This window comes from Scardinius erythrophthalmus (genome assembly GCF_964197995.2).
Source record: "Scardinius erythrophthalmus genome assembly, chromosome: 1".
NCBI lineage: Eukaryota > Metazoa > Chordata > Actinopteri > Cypriniformes > Leuciscidae > Scardinius > Scardinius erythrophthalmus.
This window is the reverse complement of record NC_138221.1, coordinates 33975654-33998410: the sequence shown is the minus strand read 5'-3', so window position 1 is coordinate 33998410 and position 22757 is coordinate 33975654. Positions and strand designations below refer to the sequence as shown.

General features: G+C 40.0%; 1 protein-coding gene across 4 annotated transcripts in view; it reads right to left on the bottom strand.

Moving 5' to 3' along the window:
- Positions 1-423: 423 nt before the first annotated feature.
- The window catches only part of pbx4 (pre-B-cell leukemia transcription factor 4), a 38470-nt gene continuing 16136 nt past the window's right edge, over positions 424-22757 (bottom strand). For 2 of the 4 annotated variants that reach the window (XM_081387241.1, XM_081387240.1), the window contains 6 exons: positions 10442-10686; positions 9567-9757; positions 9311-9446; positions 7038-7194; positions 2362-2448; positions 424-1626 (listed from right to left, as the gene is read on the bottom strand). In XM_081387241.1, the coding sequence (XP_081243367.1) occupies positions 2405-2448; positions 7038-7194; positions 9311-9446; positions 9567-9757; positions 10442-10686 (773 nt within the window). In that variant the 3' untranslated portion in view covers positions 424-1626; positions 2362-2404. The remainder of the gene's footprint in view (positions 1627-2361; positions 2449-7037; positions 7195-9310; positions 9447-9566; positions 9758-10441; positions 10687-22757) is intronic. The other 2 variants (XM_081387242.1, XM_081387243.1) reach the window with 1 other exon arrangement.

The following is a 22757-nucleotide window of genomic DNA, read 5'->3' as shown; positions in this document are numbered from 1 at the left end:
GTACAATACAATCAGTTCAAAAGCACGAGTGAGTGACGAGACAACCCAACCCTTATAAAACAGACACCCGTACACACAACACAGTAACATGAGCGGCCATAGCGCGCACGGCTAATCAAAACAACTCCTTGATATCTGTAGCAAGCACGTTCCACTTCCCCTGTATCAGAATTATTGGTTGGCAACTGCTATGGCCTCCTCAGAAAGGTTTGAGTATGGTGGTCAGTGTGTCACGGATGCCTGTTATGAAATCGTGCGATCGATAAAATACCACGGAAGTCCTAGTGAAACCAGACGCCAGCTGGAAGTGCTGGATTGGGCAGTACGACGTGTCGTTTTTGTTTCTGGAGTTGTTCATTCGTTTATTTGGTCTGTTACTTACACCCCCCTCCTCTTATAGTATCTTTTTTTTTTTTTTTTTTTAAACAAAAACAAACGTTAGGCTAAATGGAATCACTAAAACATCTCAACACCCTACATGCATGGAAGACAGTGGAATATCTTTTTTTCCTTTCCCTTTAAAAATAGTTCTAATCACCCACCCATGTCCCAATCCAAACAAATACTCCAGCTATCCTTTCCCAAAACAAGGTCGAGTTCCTGTCGAGTCTTTTATTTGGTGGCTGGTGCATCTTTGTGGGGGTGAAAAAGCGGCAGAAAAAAAAAAAAATTAAAACACTGGCTAAACTATTAAAAACAAGGTCGATGTCAACATCTCTTTTACATCTGTTGAGAAAGTGGACAAGTAGTGAGGAAACATGAAGTCGCTGACCGCACATCAATCGCCCTTCGTCTCCTCCGCTGAAGGCCTTTCACACCGAACTCTTCTGCGATCAGCTAGGTAAAGTGTTCAAATATCCGGCGTACCTTTACACAGATGGATTCCTCTCCATCCGACCACCAGCTCAAAGTGTGATTGATAGGATTTGTGCTTAACACAACGTTGAACAATGCGGGACAGATTGTTTTGTGAGAAACGCTTCGCAAAGTCGGTCTTGCTTGCTGAAGCAGCGATGAAACCGATCGGAAACCATATTTAAAAAGCAGGCTAAATGGCGTTCTCATGGGTCAGTTGTCTGAGGTTGTTCTTCGACGAGCGGAAGGTGCGACAACCGTTGACAGCACTTTGGTACAAGCAAGGAGGGAGCTGTTGCGTAATCCCCATCATGACAGGTTGGAGCAGGAAAGGTAACGTGGAGTTGGGCGGAGACGGTCCAAGACTTTGTGTTTTCCACACAAAGACTGCTGAAGAGAATGTGTGGTTTAATCAGACTCATCCACAGCAAATGTGACGTTCTGCGTCTTTTGCTCGAGAGGAGTGCGTGTGTGTGTGTGTGTGTGTGTGTGTGTGTTTCAGTCAGTCTGGTTCAGCGTAAGAACCCTGGCACACCATGAAGAAAGAGGAACGAGGACTATGGAAGACCTTTGACATCTGCTAGAGTGAAGGACGAAAGCTGTGAGCAGGAGAGAACAGGCCAGACTGGATGATGAGATGCTGTGTGTGTGCGTGTGTGTGTGTGTGAGTAAGCTGCATTAGCTGGAGGTGTCGGAGTGGATGCTGCCAGGAGGTCCTGGTGGAGAGGTGATGGAGGAAGGGTTGGTGTTGTCTTGCCAGCTGTTGTTAGCCTGTGGAGAGAGTCACAACAACACTATGGTTATAGGTAAGGTAACATGCAATGACACTGAAGACATCTGAACATGAATTCTCACAGCAAAACAATTCATTAATTAGCAGGTTTTTAATCCTATAAAAATTATATACTCTCTCAAGAGTTCTTGGGTATATGGAAATGTTGCTTGTTTATACTAAAAATTATTCACTATGGTCTAGGATTAGTAAGATTCTTGTTAAACTTAATTCAGCAAGGATGCATTTAAATGAATCAAACGTGATAGTAAAGCACTTAAACGACTGAATGCATCACGGTTTCCCCCAAGGTTTTTCTCTGTCACCTGATGGAGTTATGGATTACTTGCCACTGTCGCCACTGGCTTGCATAGTTGAGGACATTTAATATTCAACAATATTATTGATATGACTGTACTGATGCTGTTGAATGACAACTGAAATGAGCTGGTCGACGACATCAGCAGAACTGCTTTATAGATGAAATAAACTACTTTAATAATTGATTATCTTTCCAACGAATCTGAATCAACACTGAACTCACTTAAGCTGAACACACAGCATCTAGATACAGCTAACTGATGTGTGTTAACCACTAGTAGCTTCCTATAGCACTATTAATGTAGAAACAGGAAACATACAAGCAGAGCTACAAAAAGACCCCAAATGGTTTCCTTTCCCATTTCTCTTTTTTTGCTTGAGAGTGTGTGTATGCGTGTAAGAGCTGCACTCACGTCTAAACGGTGTGGGGTGTAAAGAGGACTTCCTGACAGATCTTCATAGCCTGCCGTCAGGTGTGTAGCACGGTGCAGGATATCCACCTGTAGCACACAGACTTCACATGAGTATCAAAGGACAAATCACAGCTCTACAATTCAACACCAAACACCTCTGCTAATATATTACATTCATAAGATTTGCCGTATTTATGTTGAAAGATACATGCCACAAATAAAATATTAAAGGTTGTATCAGTGATTTCAGGCCCAAACATAAATGATCACATTCATCTAATCTTTCCTAACGATCCGCTAGCTGCCCGCCCCATAAGCATGCCATCAAAAAACGCGTCTCTGTAGGCAGCCTAGGCTCTGAGGTCTGCACACAAAAACAGTTGGTTTCACCAACCACTCAAAACCAAAATACATGGCTGCACGCGAAAACCTCACAACACCCACCCCTGTCGGTGATTGGTTGGAACACTATTTATTTTGGTTTTGAGTGGTTGGTGAAACCAACTGTTTTTGTGTGCAGACCTCAGAGCCTAGGCTGCCTACAGAGACGCGTTTTTTTGACGGCATGCTTATGGGGCGGGCAGCTAGCGGATCGTTAGGAAAGATTAGATGAATGTGATCATTTATGTTTGGGCCTGAAATCACTGATACAACCTTTAATAAACTGAAAGGTGTAATGAGTCTGAATATGCATCAATGCAGCCTCATATCTACATCATTCTCTAGTATTTCTCACACATCTGATATTCTGACATGTTGTCCCATCTGTTCACATTTATTTTGAAGGAATAGTTCACTCAAAAAAGAAAATGGTCAATATTTTCGTTTATATGTGAATTCAAGCCTCTGTTCATCATATAAAGCGCTAGAGTCTATTCAGAAGACTTGGATTAAACTTGGATTATGTTGTCTTTATGACCTTTTGAAGCATAAAAGTTGCATGGATTTAATAAAAAAGAAAAAGAAAAAAAAGAATAATATTGTTTCAAGATGAACAAAATCTTATGGGTTTGAAACAACATGAGGGTGAGTAAATGATGACACAATTGTCATTTTTGAGTGAACGATCTCTTTTCGTCTAAACTGATCTGTGCTGCACTATCAGTGGGACACTTGTGTAAAGTGATCCACTCTTCGCTCTCTAGTGGCTCACACTGATAAAGAGGAGTAGCAATTTCGTGCCTCTTTTGATTTTAAAACCAGACCTAGTCAATGTCACATAGCAATGATGGGGGAGGGGGGGAGGGGGAGGGAATCAAAAATGAACAGTAGAATCAGAAATAAGTGTTTAGAACATCACCACGTATCAGATATGGATTTATGTTAGACGCACATTTGAAAGTGGCAAAAATCAGATGTGAAAAGTTTTTTTTGTTGCCGTTTAAACTTTTAAACAAGGTCCGATCCTTTCCACATGAAAATAAAAACAACAATAAAAACCAATTGGGTGAGTGTAAATGTGGTCTAAGAGATCTTTCACAAAGACGACGTGTTCTGTGTGAATGGCCTCCAAGTCAACAGACCAATATGCACAGGACTCAAAATTAAGGATTTTGTTACGTTGAAACTCTCTCAGGGCGTTTTCACACTGGCAGTTTACTCTGTAACGGGACACTGTTCGCATGAAAAACTGGTAATGGGAGAGCGGCGAGGTACCGAACCCGACACTACCTGTAGGAGGTAGTCTGAGTTTGATTGTACTGGAACTGCGATTCACCAAATTAATAAAAAACACAGTATATCCACCTGCGTTCTGTTTTCTATCATGAGCCGTGCATGTGATGACGTAAGACGGACGCAAGCGCACCAGGGTTCGATAGAATCAAGTTGAGTGTGAAACCAGACCAACACTGTGGCGGGCGGCGGGAACAATCGCGCTCTAACTCGGACCGCAGTGTAAAAACGCCCTCAGTGGCTCCGGGGCATCAGTACATCCTTTCTGTTGAGCCCTGAAGGGGTCTTGATGAAACTCATTAATTTAACAGGAAGTAGATAAAGGACGTGGCTGTGGATGACTGATGAAGAAATGAAAGTGAGCGGTGCCACACAGGGAAGATGGCGGAGGATAGAGCTCTACGCTCAGGACTCCAAGAGTCCGACTGAGCCGAGGCGCTCTGGGGTGGGAGCTAAGGCGGATGGTCATGGGTTGGGGCTGTAGCATTGAGGAGAGGGGAAGAGAGCACTACACTGGGAGCAGGTAAGGAAGAGGAAGGGCATTGAGGGGACGTCCTCAGTGCCTACCTGCTGCGCAGCGGGAGTGACGCTGACGCCATCCCCGTTGAGTGATCGCAGCCCGAGGTAGGCATCTCCTGTGTGAGAAAGGGTGTACGACCCAGATGACCCTGCAGGCAATATACGCAGCCGATCAGGCACGCAACTTTGCCCGGGTTGGTTTTGGAAAAGCCTACAGTGGTGTGTGTGTGTGGCTGAGCCAGACATGAAAATCAGGACAAGCCACATTCCGAAATTCAAGACTGCCATGATAAACAGTTCAACTGTTTACGTTGACTAGAGACGACAGAACAAAACAGGTGAACAACGGGAAGCAACAATCAAGTATATGTTTGTGGACTGGTCCTTTACATGAAGTTGTACAATTCAACATCCTACTTCCTCTAGATGATGTAATGCATTGTTGGTAAGCTGGCTGCAGGATGTAAAACAGGAAATGTGGAGGTGAGGCTTAAAAGAAATGTATGTAGTGACGGAGAATTGTTAAAAATGACAATACCAAGTTAAATCACCTACCTTCTCCGTTCTGCTTCCTGAGCAAATAGAGGTTCAACTACACTAACCAAGTGTGTGTGTGTGTGGATGTGTCACATGTGAATATGAAAATTAAACGACAAACATGAAGCCAACATAGCATTGATAACTCAGGCAAAGCCAAGAAAAGAGGCTATGTTAGTTATCAACAGAAAGACAAATATTTAGGGGGTTACCGCCACAGGTTTAGAGGAAAACAATCATGCAGAACCAGAAATGAAAGTGAATGTTCATATGGCCAGAGGCTAAGTGGGCGGCATGATCGAAACCATCATGAGTTAGGCTACTTTATATAACGTGATGGAAAATTTATGATAATTTTACAACAATGTGGTCATGTCTATCTATATTTCGACAATCCAATTCTGATTAAATACTTCAAATCACGGGATTCCCAGAACTTTTTTCAGCCAAACCCATTTGACCTAAAATAAGCGTCCTCTGAGATAGTTTGAGACCCAAAAAGGAAAATCCTCTCATCATTTACTCGCCCTCATGACATCCCAGATGCATAGGAATTACTTTCTTCAGATAAACACAAGGAAAATAATCCATCTTCTGTGAATCCATATAATGCAAGTTAATGGGTCCCGCTTGTTTGACGCTTGAAAAACCACACACAGCGATCGTGACGGTAATCCAAACGACCACAGTGGATGAATCAATGTCTTCTGAAGCCAAACGAATGGTCTGTGTAAGATAAATACTAATATTTGTAACTTTTTAAATCATAAATCATTGCTTTCAGTCTACTGTCATACAAGCGTTCATGAGGGAGACATTATGATACATGACGTAAGTGCGTTGTGAAGATCACGTGAGAAGTGAAAACAGAGGACCGTCATTTCTCGCACTAACTTCACAACACAACACACTTGCGTCACGCATCATGACGTCTCCCTCATGAACGCTCGTATGACAGTAGACTGGAAGCAATGATTTAGTTTAAAAATATGAAAAAGTATTTTTCTTTCACACACCTACCGTTTGGTTTCAGAAGACATTGATTCATCCCCTGTGGTCGTATGGATAACCGTCATGATCGCTGTGTGTGGGGTTTTTTAAGCGTAAAACGAGCGACACCCATTCAATGGCATTATATGGACTCACAGAGATGGATTATTTTCCTTAAAATGAGAGTGAGTAAATGAGGGAATTTTCATTTTTGGGTAAACTATCCCTTTAAGTTAATATTTCAATAATTTAACAGACATCTTTTTAGTAAGCATTTTATTTTGATTGTAATCAAATGAGTAGCCTTTTTTTCTCTGTAACATGATGGATGCAAAACAAAAGACAAGATTACTCATAACAAATGAACACTTTGGCCATGAATTCTGCCTGAATGAACCTCGTTTGAAGCAGTTTTAATATATACACACACACATATACACCTGTGACCGCACATCAACTGCCCTCTATACAATTCGTTATTAATGTTGCGACATTGTTTGATAGCTGTAAACTAAACGCTGCTTCAAGTTGTGCCTAACAACACCCCTTCATAAACATTTCTGCTGTCGGGTGTTGTGTACCATTATACCGCCCCGTTCCAAAGAAAATAGATCCGTGACGGCTTTTCCTGCAGATGTTTACCAAACATTTGTTGCCTGGATACAATCGGGTCGACTTTACAGCAGCGCAACCCAGAAAAACAACATCTAAATCTTTAATTCCCAGCAAGTGCATAGTGCAAATACCAACAAACAAGCATTATCTGTATGACTGGAAAACAAAGAAAGATCTTATAATGGGAAGACAAGAACAGACTGGACGACAGGAAACAGAAGTGAAAACGAGAGATGTAGCGTGAGAAAATAGTCTGATGAAATGCGAGAGTGAGATTGTGATAAGCTCAGTGTGGTTTTACTGTCTGCTAGAGATGATGGGAGGGCTGCTGTGCACTTTACCTGAGTTGGGTGTTGCTGGAGAGTTTGCCTGGCTGGCATGTGCCGACACATTGGCAGCGTCCACGGCTGTTTTAACGGCGTACAGGTTTGCTTCCTCCTGGAACTTACCAATGTTCTTCTTGTACCGAATTCTCTTGTTGCCAAACCAATTCGAGACCTGAGGAGAAACCACTCCAATTAGGCAACAATTTCATCACAGTGGACTGCAACTAATAAAACACTACCCAGTCCTACAGAAAAGGTTTTCATTTTTTTCATTCATCTTTGAATGATTCTGACATAGATTCAAGCTTATCCCAAGATAAACTTTTACTCTATGCTGAAATTCAACAGCTGCATGAAAATGTATTTGTAGAGCGCTGCCCGTCCTTCAGATGCCACTGCATAATGTTCACTCAACTGCATAGTTTACTGTTCACTGCTTGAGGTCAGAATGCTTTTTAAATAAACTAATACTTATTACTCACCAAGGATGCAGTTGATCAAAAGTGATAGTACTGACATTTATGATGTTACAAAACATTTTGGTTTCAAATAAAGTATATTCACACAATGCTGTTCTTTTGAACTGAATTCATCCAAAAATCCTAAAAAAATTAAATAAAAATCACCACAGTTTCCACAAAAATATTAGCAGAATGGCGGTTTTCAACATTTATGATAATAAATGTTTCTTGAGCATCAAATCCTCATATTAGAATGATTTCTGAAGGATCATGTGACACTGAAGACTGGAGTAATGATGCTGAAAATTCAGCTTTGATCACAGAAATACATTACCTTTTATAAAATATAACATAGAAAACAGTTACTTTAAATTGTAATAATATTTCACAATATTACCGTTTTTCCTGTATTTTTGGTCAAATAAATGAAACCCTGGTGAGCATAATAGAAACTTTAGTTTTTACCAACCTCTAACTATTATTGTTTTTATTAATATTTTTGCAATGTTCCCTGTATCCGTGCTTCCTATGCCTCATTTCCACCATAGCTTCATACACTGGAAACTTTGAATAAGACTTCTTTCATGCAAAACCATTTTGTGTGATATCAAGTAACACAATCAGTATTTATTGGCGGGTTTCATCAAAATGTTTCATTATGCCATTATGTAGATAGCTATCCATATAGCTAATGTCAGCTGTACATGATCACTGTAGCTTGTCTGATCACACAAACTCTAGCTAACGTTAGATGCAATGTTTCCTCCTATTGTTAGAAAAATGTCCTCACTAATCCCATATCAAACAGAAAAGTGTAGAAGTTGCCAACTAACTTTTAAAGCTGTTGCTGTTTTAGTTGTTTTGACTTCACACCAGTTACGTGGGAGGAGACAGAGCTGTCATAAAATGTTTCTAACTTGTAATTAGGAGTTCAACAAACATGAGCGGTTATTACAAGTGAGGAAACTTGTAATTACGTTAAGTCTGTCATGATGTGAACACAGCACAAGTTCACAACTCAACTTTGCAGTTGTGCTTAAAGGGATAGATCACAAAAAAAGGAGGACAATTCTCTCTTCAATTACTCACCATCATGTCGTTCCAAACCCATAAGACTTTAGTTTATCTTTGAAACACAAATGAAGATATTATAACTGATAGTACGATAGCAAGTTTGAGCTTCCGTTTACTATATTTGATGTGCTCTATGTATGTGCGTTGAACAATGTTTATATGTGAATAAAAGCCTAAATGGAATCTGTTAATCATATAAAAAGCACTCAATTCATATGGATTACTTGTAAAATCTCTTTATGGACGTAGTGAAGTGTCTAAGTTTGGTTGGGTAGACTTTCAATGGAGGACAGAATATCCTAAAATATCTTCATTTGTTTATCAAAGATAAATAAAAAAAGCGTATGGTTTTGGAATATGTGGGTGAGTAAATGATGACACTGTAATACGTGCAAAAAGTGCTCATCTTTGCAACATGTGCAACATCAATAGTTACCATCAATAACTACTCATTGGAACGGAAATTATGAAGCAGAGATTATGATCTGTAAATGCTTTTTGTGTTGTTTCCTGATACTCAGATGCTAGCAGCTGCATTATGGACATGATGCAACGTTAACTTTAATGACTTTAACAAGGTTTTCATAAAATATAGAAATTATGTCATTAAAGTTGCATAGTTCAGTTAAGATAAAAATGGGGCAGAATAACTAGTTATTTTCCAGGACATTTAAGGTATTTTTCCTACTCTCCACTATTGGAAAGCTGGATTACAAAATTCCAGATTTTGCGGTAGCCCATGCGTGGCCTTACCTGAGAGACAGTAATCCCACATTTCTTGGCCAACTCTTCCTTGGCTTCCTCACTGGGGTAAGGGTTGGACAGGTGAGAGTAGAAGTACTCGTTCAGCACCTCTGTGGCTTGCTTATTGAAGTTGCGTCTCTTACGTCTGAGGACAGAATAAGTGGAGAAATCAGGCGAGTGTTTCATTGATACGAGGTTAATAATAATTAGTGGACTAGTGCACAAGACACCAAAATTAACTTCTCAATCCTAAAGAGACACGCACCTGGCATCGAGGAAGCGAGAGCGGAGGATCATGACGGCCTCACAGGTGCTCTGCTTGAGCTGCATCTGGATAGAGCTGAACTTGCGGTGGATGATGGCCACCATGCGCTCGATCTCTTTGGGTGAGATGGGCCGTGTGCGGGACTGTTCCCTCAGCAGGTTCATCACGTGATTGGTGAACTCACTGCAGGCCTGTTATCAAACAGAATGCAGGGTCATTACACATGCACAAATACACAACGTTAAAAATGTTGGTGTCGGTACGATTTTTTAAAAGTTTCTTATGCTCACTAAGGCTGCATTAATGTGATCAAAAACACAGTAAAAACGGTTTTGCAAAATATCATATTTTAAATGTATCAAAATATCAATATCAGTTTGATGCAAAGCTGTATTTTCAGCATCATTACTCCAGTCTTCAGTGTCACATGATCCTTCAGAAATCATTCTAATATGATGATTTGCTGCTCAAAAAACATTTCTTATTATCGTCAATGTTGAAAACAGCTTAATATTTTTGTAGGAACCTTGATACATTTTTTTTTTTTAAAATTTTAAGATTCTTTGATGAATAGAAAGTTCAAAAGAAAAGCATTTATTTGAAATAGTGAAGACAATTATAATGTTACAAAAGATTTCTGTCACTTTTGAGCAATTTAATGCATCCTACCTTTCTCTCAAAGAAAAAAAATCGTACCGACTCCAAACGTTTGAAGGGTAGTGCAAAAATAAGAAATAAAACATTTCTAGAAAATATAATTATCTGCAGGATATTATAACTTCCCTCCCATTATCACTCCACCAAAAAAATTACACAAACCCACAAATACTTTCTGAAATCAATTCACAAGGGCCAGGTAGGTGTCGGATTCCCACCTGTTCATATTTCTCTAGTTCGGAGTGGTAGATCTGGCGGATCTGTGCGAGTTTGGCTCTGTAGTCGGAGTGCTCGATGCTGCCGTCGTTGGGTGATCCTCCAGCCGCCGCTGCAGCTGCGGCCGCTGCCGCTGATCCGCCACCCTTCTCGGGCCCAGACACACCCTCGGCCAGCAGCATGTTATCCAGACGCATGATCTGGGGGTCCGGGGGGTCCTCCTCCTGTACGCCTCTGATGCTCAGCACTGCAGAAGACAAAACTGAGCTTTCAGAAACTGGTCACATCCCACCATGTTGAATTAATGGTATTTCATTCCCTATGCCACAGAAACTGGTAGTACTTCCAAATTAAGTGTGCAATTTGTGGTTCAGCCAGCAGAGGGCAGCATGGTACCTCAGTGGCAGGGGTCCAATAATAGGAGAGCATGTGCTGTCACTATAAGCACAAGCAGCCATAAGTACACACCTCTCCGGCACTGAATTAAAACAAGACCTCTGTCAACTTCCTGCTATGGGCCCATCGCTCACACATACGAGCACAGTCTACACTCCTGTACATATGTACACGTAGGGCCGGGCAGTGACTGAGGGCAAAGTGTAATAAAGATAACTTACAGAAAAACATGAGCCAGAGGGTCTTTGTCTTTCCCTAGGCCAGTTTCACAAAGTCTTAGTGGTTTGCGAGACTGTGCTAGAAATACCAATTCCACATCAATTCACATAAAATGTCTTCTTTCTAAGTAAGGCCCTGTTCACACCTGGTATTAAGATGCGTTTTGGTCAATCGAATCACAAGTAGACGAGGGAAACATACCTGTTTACACCTGGTGTTTTAATCCATCTCTTTTGTCCACTTTCAACCACTTCTGCACTGATTTCTTTGAGAAGAGGGTCTATGGGCGTGTAAATGTATGGGCTTTTTTAGATCTTTCGATCTAATCGACAAAATAAAATGCAATTTACATCCGAACACGACCGGAGACGATGGAAAAACAGACGGAGAGCATCAGCTTTTGTTTCTGCTCTGACAGTCGCAAGACCAGCAGAACGTTGCGAGTGTGTGTTAGAAATCAGGAATGGTGAGAGAACATCGTGCTTGGTACGTTTTTCGTCTTCAAAGCAAACTTTCCATCTGGCTAGCGCACTTCCCATAATGTTTACTCATTAGGTCAGTATGCAGAGGGCAGACGGTCTTTTCTCGGCTGTTTCGACCACATGAGCGTTTACACTACGAAAGCACTCCGGTCTAATGTGTTTTTGACTTCCTCTGGAAGTGTTAGAAAGGTACAAGCTCAAAACGTTTTAGACGCCGTTTACATCTGTATTTATTGTCGTCCACTTGTGATCCAATCGACCCAAAACACATCTTAATACCAGGTGTAAACAGGGCCTATATATATAGAAAAGGTTTATCTGTATTAAAAATAACAGGTATTTCACAAGTGAGCATGTATGCATGTATATGTATATGTATATGTATATATATATATATATATATATATATATATATATATATATATATATATATATATATATATATATATATATATATATATATATATATATTTTTTTTTTTTTTTTTTTTCCATTGTTCTTTCTGAAAGGTTAAAGGGATAGTTCACCAAAAACTACATTCTGTCATCATTCACTCACCCTTTTCCAAACCTGAAAAGCTTTCTTTTTGGAGGAGACATTTAGCAGAATATCCAAGCTTCCATTTCTCTACAGCAAAAGTGGATGAGAATCAGGGACAGTCGTGAACACCATTCCCTTTCATTGTATGGGGAGGAAAAAAGCTTGGACATTCTGCTAAATGTGTCATTTTGAACTTCAAGCAGGCAAGAAAAAGAAAAAAAACAAATCACAGGCAATTGAAACAACAGGCAATTGAGTGAATAAATGATGATTCACCAAACTATTAACATTACTCAAGGGAATCTCTCAATGTGCATTTCCAGTAGATATTTAGGGTGTCCGCTCCAGATGTGATTCATCTGAGTAGATCCAATAGTGCCTGCACTAGTGTGTTGGGTTTGTTCTGTTTGTGAACTGAAGGAGTGAGAAACTTTCAAAACACAAACAGTGCAAATAAAAGGCCATTTGTTGGAAATGATCTGTGGATGTTCTGTCTGTACCATCCCCGCTGAAATCAAAGCTGTATTTCCCATCCTCCCTTTAACTGATAACACATTTAATGACTTCAGCTCTTACCCTCCCCCAATAACAGCACAGAATTTGTTTCCAGCTCTCCCTCTTTTTTTCCCCCTCGTACTTTTTGAAAACTTTTTCTTTCCCTTGGCAAGCGCTCTTTTTTTTCTTGTTCTCTCTTGCCCCTTCAGGGTCCCTCCACTCAGGTCCTCCCTCTTTCTTTCTCTCCAAGTCACATTCCATCTTTCATTTCTCCCCCTCTCCGAGCTCAGGAATGCAGCAGACCCAGCCGCCTGAACTAATGACCCCGATTCACCATCCCTCCCTCTTTACCTCTCTCTTTTTCAGCCAGCAAAACTCCCCAAAGTCAAACAAAAAGGAAGAACACTTTAAGTTTGACTCAAAGTGAACTCGGCTAGGATCTAGGATCATTTCTGTGACTAACACCAACAAAGTGTGAGCATAATGTTGTTTACATGTGCGCTATGAAGGCACACTATTTATTACAGGGACAATAGAGAATAACACTCATGCAATAAGATTTCATGCATTCATTTGACTCTTCCTGCTTAGGCTGTAAAACAAAAAAACTAATTATATTTGATTTTTTTTATTATTAAAAGCTTCAAACTCTGCATTTTCATTCTAGCAGTACATTTCAATAAATATATTTAAATGACTATTCTAATAAAACAAGAGAGAGAAAAACAAATTTCTATTCATTCTGGTGGTAAATTATTTCAATAATTATAATCAAAAAAAGAGAAAAATAAATCTGTTTTTGTATTTCTATTAAACTCTTCGTCATTCATTCTGGTGGTAAATTATTTCAATATTTATAAAACAAAAGAGAGAAAAGCAAATCTGTTGACAAATCTGTTTTTTTTTTTTTACTTTTTATTAAAAAAAATCATTTTGGTGGTAAATTATTTCAATAATTATTTAAATTATTAAAATAAAATAAAAGAGACGAAAATAGATCTATCTATCTATCTATCTATCTATCTATCTATCTATCTATCTATCTATCTATCTATCTATCTACACACACACACACACATACATACACACTCTTTGAACAGTATCATTAATTTTAGTGGTAAATTATTTCAACAATTATTACAATTTTTGTAAGGCATTCACAGAATTGCCACAAAGAGTGCTATGGTGCTCTGCCTCTTAGTTTTCCCTTTCACGTCAACCATTTTCAGGTCAGAGCAACAGTTGGAAAACAGATAGAAAGATAGTTAAACTGTAGACATGTTTATAGCTAGCTATCAATCACATTAGGTTTAATAGTACATATAATATGACATTACTGTCCTGAAGAGTTTAGGTTTGTTAAGTGCCATTGTAACAAAATGTACGCTTGTAATACGTGCATGTGTAATGTGTCTGGCCAAAACTCAAAATGCACCTCTGTTGTCCTGGATTGTGCCCCAGACTCACCGTGTGTGTGTGTGTGTGTTTGTGTGTGTGTGTGTGTGTGTGTGTGTGTGTGTGGTATGATGGGTGAGGGGAGGGTTGTTGTTTTTACGACCACAGCCCCACAATCAATAGAGTGAAATTTACCACCTCCCTAAAGAGTATCACCCACAATATCCATTACGAGCTCTGCCTCCAGCCGAATCCCTCAAGCATACAGCCTTTTCTTCAGCCTAATTATCTCAATTAAGCTGTGATTACTGATAATTACACAAATAACCCACAACATTCGGCACTAGATGATATGGACCCCTTTAAATTTCTAACACCCCTTTATATTTCAATTTATTACCAACCTTGACTTTAAAACCCATAATAATGTATCCACGAATAACGTGGCGATTTCACTACGGCTGGATACGTTTTATAATAGCTTGGCGGTAAACGCTTACAGCCACATTCTGAATCCTCACCATATTAACCAGAAAAGCCACTGCATCTTAATGTTTGTACGGCTTTAAGAAGATTAATAAAGCCAGCCTGTTAAATCTTTCAATTAGCACACTTCATTAATACAAACACACCGCCATGCTAATGAGATAATGTACATTTTAATGCGCTGCATCTGTCCAAGTTGCACTAATATCCTTCCATTAAATTTATGAATGATCGACGCCAATGCGCGCCCCTCCCGTTCGAAGGGAGGAATTCCCTCATTTGTAAAGGATCGGTGAAAAAACGTGCAGGCAGGAAAAAAGCGCAAAGGGCCGAGTGGAAAAAGCCAGCAGCCGTCCAGGCGTTAGCAGACAGAGCTGGCGAGTCGTATGAAATATTCAGAGCGCCCAGCTGGGTTCGACTGCATACATAATCAGGCGCAGAACGCGGCCAGGTACGGCACAGGTGACGAGTTAAGCGCAGACAAAGGTATTGTGTTCACTGCTGGAAGCAGTACATTAATGCTGCCATTTTCTTTGCATTACTAGAGAAACAGTCCATCACGGCTGTGTTGGCTGCCTTTGCTCGGGCCTCGTCTGTCTTTTTCTCTGTACCTCTTAACGCATTCTCTCTCTCTCTCTCTCGTTCACCCACCCTCCCTCCTCCTCTGGCTTGGGCCGCTCTCCCGTCATACCCCGCCTCCTTTTCTCTCCGTGCCCCCAGCCACCTCCCCCCATCCTCTGTTCTCCATTTCAGTCGAGTTCTCCATGTGAGCCGCAATCCCTCATGCTGTCAGCCCCCCCTCTACCACTCTCTGTAGACAGACAGGATTAGCATTTTAATTGCATCAGCTCCCTTGGGTATTCTCAGCCTTTCACTGGGAGAGCGCGAGGGAGCAGAAGGGGGGAAGAGAAGGTAAGGAGAGAAAAGAGGAGAATTGTGGGGGGAAAACTGCAAAAAGGAGTCACAGGAGGAGATAAAACAGCGAGGAGGAGAGCAGACAGAACGAGCAGGAGATGGAAAAAAATAGAGGGGGCAGGGAGGCCGAGGCCGAGAGCGAGAGAACGGGTAAGGAAGGGTTTGGACGAGTTGAAGATGATCGCGGTGGGCTGCAAACGAGTGTGGGGCGACACTTAGGAAATGACAACGCTCTGACCGCAACAGCCAATAAATCAAAAGGAGGAAGGCGAACACGACGGGGGAGGGATCAGTGCGCGCTGAAAAGCACGCCCACATGGACGCAAACAAACATGCTAACCTGAGAGCTAAGTGGGATGTAAATAAGGAGAATGTATCTTCAAAACAAAAACGACTGCAGTGCCATTAGTCGAAGTGAAATACGAGGGTCATTCCTGCTTTGCAATACGCTTTCAGGTCCACATCACAAGCATGTCTTAATGTACAGTGCAAATATTCAATTTTATTCTTTCTCCAATCTATAAAAATATTATAATATTGTTTTATTAGTGTCAATTTATACACTACTTTTCAAAAGTTGTTTTTAATGAAATTAATACTCAGCAAGGATGCATTCAATAGATCAAAAGAGTAAGTAAAGATAAAGGTTACAAAAGAACCTTATCGTTTTGAAATTATCCAAAGTTATTTCCACAAAAATATTAAGCAGCACAACTGTTTTCAACATTGATAATAATAAATGTTTATTAAGCATCAAAATCATCATATTTGAATGATTTCTGAAGGATCATGTGACACTGAGGACTGGACTAATGATGCTCAAAAATCAGCTTTGCCATCACAGGAATGAATAACATTTAATATATATTCAAATACAAAACAGTTATTGAAAACAAGGAATGCAAAAAGTGCTGTGCGGGGTGTACATTTATTATCCCGGTGCTCTTTTGGCGTAGGGATGGTTCAGCTCATAAAAATAACAATTCGAGGCACTTGAGTAAATTGTTTAGAAAAATATAAAAAGCCTTTATTCCTTCACGGCTTAGGTATTTTAAAAACAGGTGACAAGCAACGGCACACCAAGGCGTTGCGGCTAATCAGCCTTCATCAATATTACATTTTTTACTGTATTTTTAATCATATAAATGCAGCCTTGGTGAGCATAAGAGTCAAAAACATTAAAAAATATATATATATCTTACTGACGGTAGAGTACGTTTTTCCCCTGCCTCCTCAATATCAATTTTTATTTCATAAACTTTTGTAATATTCCTTTAACTGATGTTTTATGGTATTAGTTGGTGATAAAGTGACAAATCAACATAAAAATATAAAAATAAATACAAAATATAACTCAAGATGACTCCCTCACCCAAGCTCACTGTAAGACCCTCAACATCTTGAATTGGTTATGCACTGTTCATTTATTAAGTGCATGAGCCTGACCAAAGCCCATTTCTGAAACTTATAGAAATGCTTCCTAAAATTATAACACATGCATATTAAACTTGGAGTTCAAACGGTGCTGCATTACAGGAATAACAATCCGAGTAAACGTAGAGCTTTTTAAGCACATAAAAATGTAAGTCGCATTCCAACTTGCATTATGAAGACCTGCAGCTGTGTTGTGGGTAAAAGCTAGTAAAAGAGCCCACAACAAGCGCTAACGTTAGAATCAGCGCTGAATAAACAACCTAAATAACAGGCTTACGGACAGCCAGTGCATAGTGCTGGTAAGCTATAAGGGATAATGGTTCTGAGAAAATTAGCAAAATCACTTAAGCAACTTAACCTCCACACGCCACACGACCAGAGACAAGTTCATTTACAGAAACCAAAAGAAATCGAACATGACGACACTTCAGAGAATGTGTCGGAGTACAGTGTGGCGGGATTTGTGAAGGTTTCTCGAGAGAAACTACGAGAGGGCATCTTGAATGAGTGCCAAGGTGGTATAAAGCTGCAAAATCCACCAGTATGTTCCTGTTGTAAGCAGCTCAGGTTAAGCAGCGTCTGCGGGGCCTATTTATCGGCGCCCAGTGGCGCGCACCTGGTGGCTCGTCCTCTGACATGCGCGCAGACCTGCGTTCACACCCTGTGAGGAGCGGCCATTGGTCAGCGTCAACACAGGAGGATGTGATTAGGGTGTGAACAGCGCTCCTACCTTAGGCAAACACGCCGCCTGCTCCAACTTGTCATTTATCAGCTCTTAATTAACTCAACTAGCGTTTCATAGACCCAAGCGGCGGTACAACAGGCTTCGCTAGGCACGCAGGGACCGGTCAAACAAGATCACGCAGGTGAGAACACACACCATCCCACCTCCGCGAGCTCGACACGGTCAGGTGAAACATCGCACAGGGGACAAAAGAAGCCTCTGCGGATGACTTCACTCCGGGAGGAAGAGGAGGAGGAAGAAGGCTGTTGCTGTGGCGATTCGTCCTAGCGACACGCCCCCCTCTCGCGCGCTTTCCCTGGCTCATCAGCGCAGCTGCCTCCTGTGCTAATTAGCACCGCCTCTTAAGGAGCTCCTAAAGACCTTGTGAAAAATGAACGCTCATTTGAGAGGTCGTTAATTTGCACTGTTATGCAAATTAGGTGGCAATTAAGCAATAGATCAGAGGCGCAGCTCCCATTTATAACGAGCGAACGAGAAATATGACAGAGGCAAACAGGGCCGGGGAGAGTGGCGGCTGGCTGCACTGAGGGGGAGTGTAAACTAACCTTCGCCCACTGCAGCTCAGGCTGACAGACACACAGACAGAGCACTGCATTGTACCATGTGTGTACAGGTGAATGGCACAGCATGATCAAGTAAGACGACGAGACTACCACAAGCTGCAGCGCTGGAGTCTGAAGCATTCAACTGCATCACCTAGTGCTCTTCATGCAACCATAAAACTACATTTTTAATGTAATTTTTGCCCTTTTATTATTTATAGGAAAGTGAAAAGAGGACAGGATATGTTGGAGAAGAAAGGGGGAGGGGGAGGAATGGGTAATGACGCAAACCAGATTGAAACTTCTGAGTTGTTTTACACATGTTATGAAGTTGCAAAGGTATTTTAGATGGTTGTTTACTAGCCAAAAGATCCTCAATGATAGTCTTAAATATGGTCTCTTTCAGTGTACATTAGTGTTCAAAAGTTTGGGGTCAGCAAGGACACATTCAATTGACCACATCACAGTAAACACATAAATATTACAAAAGATTTATATTTCAAATAAATGCTGCTTTTGAACTTTCGACTCAAATGTCCACCAAAAAACAGCCTACAGTCTTACAAACTGAATCATCAGGGCTGCCAACTCTCACCAGAGCCATAGAGAGAAAGAGTTGCGACACTCTTTGATGTCGCCGCTATGGCTGTCACGTGGTTCATGTAAGCCCCAATAGTTCTAAAACATACGCTGGCTGTCATGTTCTTCTATGGGACAGACAGCAGCGATTGCATTATTGAACGGTAAATATAAAATAAAACACACCCCAAGTACTTTTTCAGCTGTTATTGCATTTTGTTAATGTCAGTTTTGCATTTGGAGACAAGTTTTAGGCTATATTTTTGGAGGGAAAAGCTTGTTCATGTTCGCATGGGTAGTAGCACTGGCTTTAGCGGCTGTAACTTAACTTTTCCATATCATTCATCTGATGATGGACGTCTCTCGTGATATTTATTTTAGCACAACTGGGCTGTATTAGGCTATTGATTCACGTGATTTTGCGTATAAATTTTGATTCAGCCATTAGCCTACCTTCGTGATCACGCAGAGGTCTGCCGTGGCGGTCCGTTCAGAGTTCGCTCAAGCTAGCTCACTTCTTCTGATGAAAGTGGCCACCCCAGGACCACAACGTGAAACATTATCATGTTAAGACTAAGAATATTATTTTAATATTAAGCCATACACATTATCAAAACTATAACAGATTAAAAACGAATTTAAGCATTGCTGATACAAATGAAGGTTTTCAAATAAACTATTTTTATTAAACAATGACAGACAACAAAAAAGGTGTGCTTGTGTGAAAAAGAAAAGCAAAAACCAGGGGCAGGTGATCCATGAAACAGACAGGACTGGTGATGGCCATAACAATCCTAGAGGTCCAGCATTGTTCTCACAAGCCGCTTCACTCAAGACAATAAAACATAATGAAAAGTTAGTATATCCCAAAAAATTAAATTGAATAAAAGTTGCTATAAAGGTGGCAGCGATGCATTACCGAACTCTTAACTGACGAAGTCGCGCTAGCTAACTAGCTAAGTTAGCAGGCAGTGCTTGAAAATTGGTTGAAACAACTAACATAAAATATAAATAATTATGCTGTGCATGTACAAGTGAAGACCAGTATAAGCATCGCAAAGGGCCTCTGAAACAAAATAGACAGTTGACAATTCAAAAGAGGTCGATATTTCAACATCTTAACTCTAGAACAACTCGACACGCAGTAATGTAAGTGAATGGGGTCCAACGCCAAAATGACAGTGTTTAGAACTATTCCGCTCTTCAAATCCCGGAAGTGGGCGGTTAAAAGCGCCGCCATTATTTACAACGGAGGTCTATGGGAGTGTCGCAACTCTTTCTCTTTATGGCTCTGACTCTCACGAATTCACCGTGAGACTCTCACGCCACACATCCATTTTCTCACGCAGGGAAAAAAAAAAAAAAAAAAAAAAAATCGCAAAGCAAAGAGGACACTGACACCGGCAGACAAGAAAGAGAAGGTTACTATTGATATGAAACAAATTTTCAGCTTTCAGATTCTGTCAATTTAATTACTAAATCAAACAATAAACACTGTTTTGGGGCTTGTAAATGTGACGTGACAGATCGCTGACAGATCTCAGTTCAAGCGGCACGTGAACCGATCATCTGCTACTCTTTACTACTAGTTAATAGTAAATAAACAAGAATGATCAATGGGGAATTTGAAAGATACAGTTCAACTTACTGAAATGTAATAAAAACGATCGATCAGTGTTTTTCAACCGCGGAAAGAGGTCCAAGAACAATACGTCACGTAACGTTACATTTACCTCAGGAAAGCCATTTAATGACCATAGCACATTAGTTGGACTTAAAAAAATTGATATAGAGAGAAGTATTTTGCTAAATATGATAACTATATTACATATTTATTATATTTTTACCTATATAATTAAAATATTATAATGTTGTTATTATAAAAAAACGCATTATATTTCATTTGAAATGTTATTTTTGACCTTTAATAATAATACCAGCTGACAGGGCTCTGTATGTTTACAGCATTAGGTTTTTTTTTTTTTTGAGAAACATTAACATGTATCTACTGTACCTAATATTTATCCAAAGGAATCGATATTGAATCAAGATCAGAATCAAATCACAAGAATTGAATTGAAATTGTGAAATTTGTGTCAAGCAATAATAAAAACAGTAGCGTACCAGTCATTGTACCATGTAAACATTGTGTTGTCACTAAACTTAATAAAATTCTGCCATATCGCCCAGCCTTAACAGGAATACATGATATTTTAAAATGATTTCAAATTTTAATACTATTTTACAATATTACTGGTTTACTGTATTTTGAACAAATAACTGTAGCCTTGGTGAGCATGAAAGACTTCGTTCCGAATTATTTAAAAAACAACTTAAGTCTAAGGATTTTCCCCACCCATTTTTATCGTAATGTTAAACTGCTTGCAATGTAATATCGCAATCAATTTTGAAGGTATCATTCAAGTCTGCAGTGCAATTGGTTTAAGACATGTTACTCGTCAAAGGTTAATACTTGGGGTAAGTGGTTTGTTCAAATCCCTGACCCTACATTTGAGCCTTAGACATCCCCACTAACTAGCCGTGTGTCCATCTAGAGCGAGTTTGTATTAACACCTTCGCGTGAGACAAACAGATTATTGAAGCTTAACAAAAGGCCAATGCCTCAATCCAAATGGTATGCGTAGAAACTTGAAACTCCCTCCCTCGAGAGAAGCTTAAAGTGAAAGGAGCTCGGAGCAAACTCTGACAGATCACCCCTGCTCAAATCCCTTCTCCAGTGCTCTAGATTAGTCACAGACTGCAGTGAGGACCTCCACACAGGGATGGAAGCCTCCCATCAATTGTAATTAATCCTTAATTAGTCTGGATTAGGTGTAGGGCTCTGACTCTCTACACCCCACCAAAGCCACGCCAGCTAATGTAATCCAGCTGAGGCCACATTTACATATCTTTAATTAAAGAGACATGGGCTTCTTTCAAACACTGCTCTCTAGACCAGCACACTGAGGGACATCTCCATGAGTTTTGACACACCGCAGATAAATACGGCTGTCGCTCCTCTTTTGAGCGCTTAATCCCAACACAAATTTAGGATGTTTAATAGAGCGAAAACTACACTCTACTGAACTGAATTCTGATCCTAAAAGTTTAGAAAGTGGATGACAAAATTTGTCCACATGGTGCTTGAAAATAAGAATGCAACATTTTTTGTTAGTATTATGAGACGTGGTCATAATCGTTATGTATTATTATGTGATAAAGATAACAGCATTCAAAATGCATTAAACATCTGATTGTAAATGTTTCCGGATGAAATGAATATTCAGAGGAAATATTCAGTACATAGCAGTGGCTCTCAACCAGTGGAACACTGGGCCTCAAAATGACTTTAAATGATTTAAAATAAAAATGAGCTTAAAAAAAAAAAAAAAAAAAGATACTGTGTGTGAGTGTATGTATGTATGTATGTATGTATGTATGTATGTATGTATGTATGTATGTATGTATGTATGTATGTATGTATGTATGTATGTATGTATGTATATATATATATATATATATATATATATATATACACACACACACACACACACACACACACACACACACACACACACTTACTTGTACATAGACACACCCACTAGGGGTGTAACTGTTCAAATTACTCACAGTTTGGTTTTATGGTCACGATTTCGGTAGGTTCGGCATGTGCCATGTTCTGGGGAAAAAGTACTATTGTACTATTGTCAAATAAAAAAGAAAATAAGCAAATAATTTTCAGGTATCTAACAGTAGTTGTCAGGTACAGAACTTAAAGTAATCAAATGTAAAACAACACTGCATATAATCTTCACTGTAGAAATTAAATCAAGATTAATCTTTAAAGTTACAAAAGCTAATCAATCAAGAGCAGTGAGTGATTTCTTTATTGTTCGATTAACATTAACACGTAATACGCATGACGTCACCGTTTTCACAAATTCACATTTTTGTTGTTTACATGGAGAAAGTAAAAGCATCGTTTTCAAAACCTTGCACTTTGAATCCCGCTTTCAAAAGCGTGAGTTTTTAGGCCCCCAAAACGTCGTTGTCTCATACTCTGAGACGCGGCTTTCCGTGTGCTTCTCAC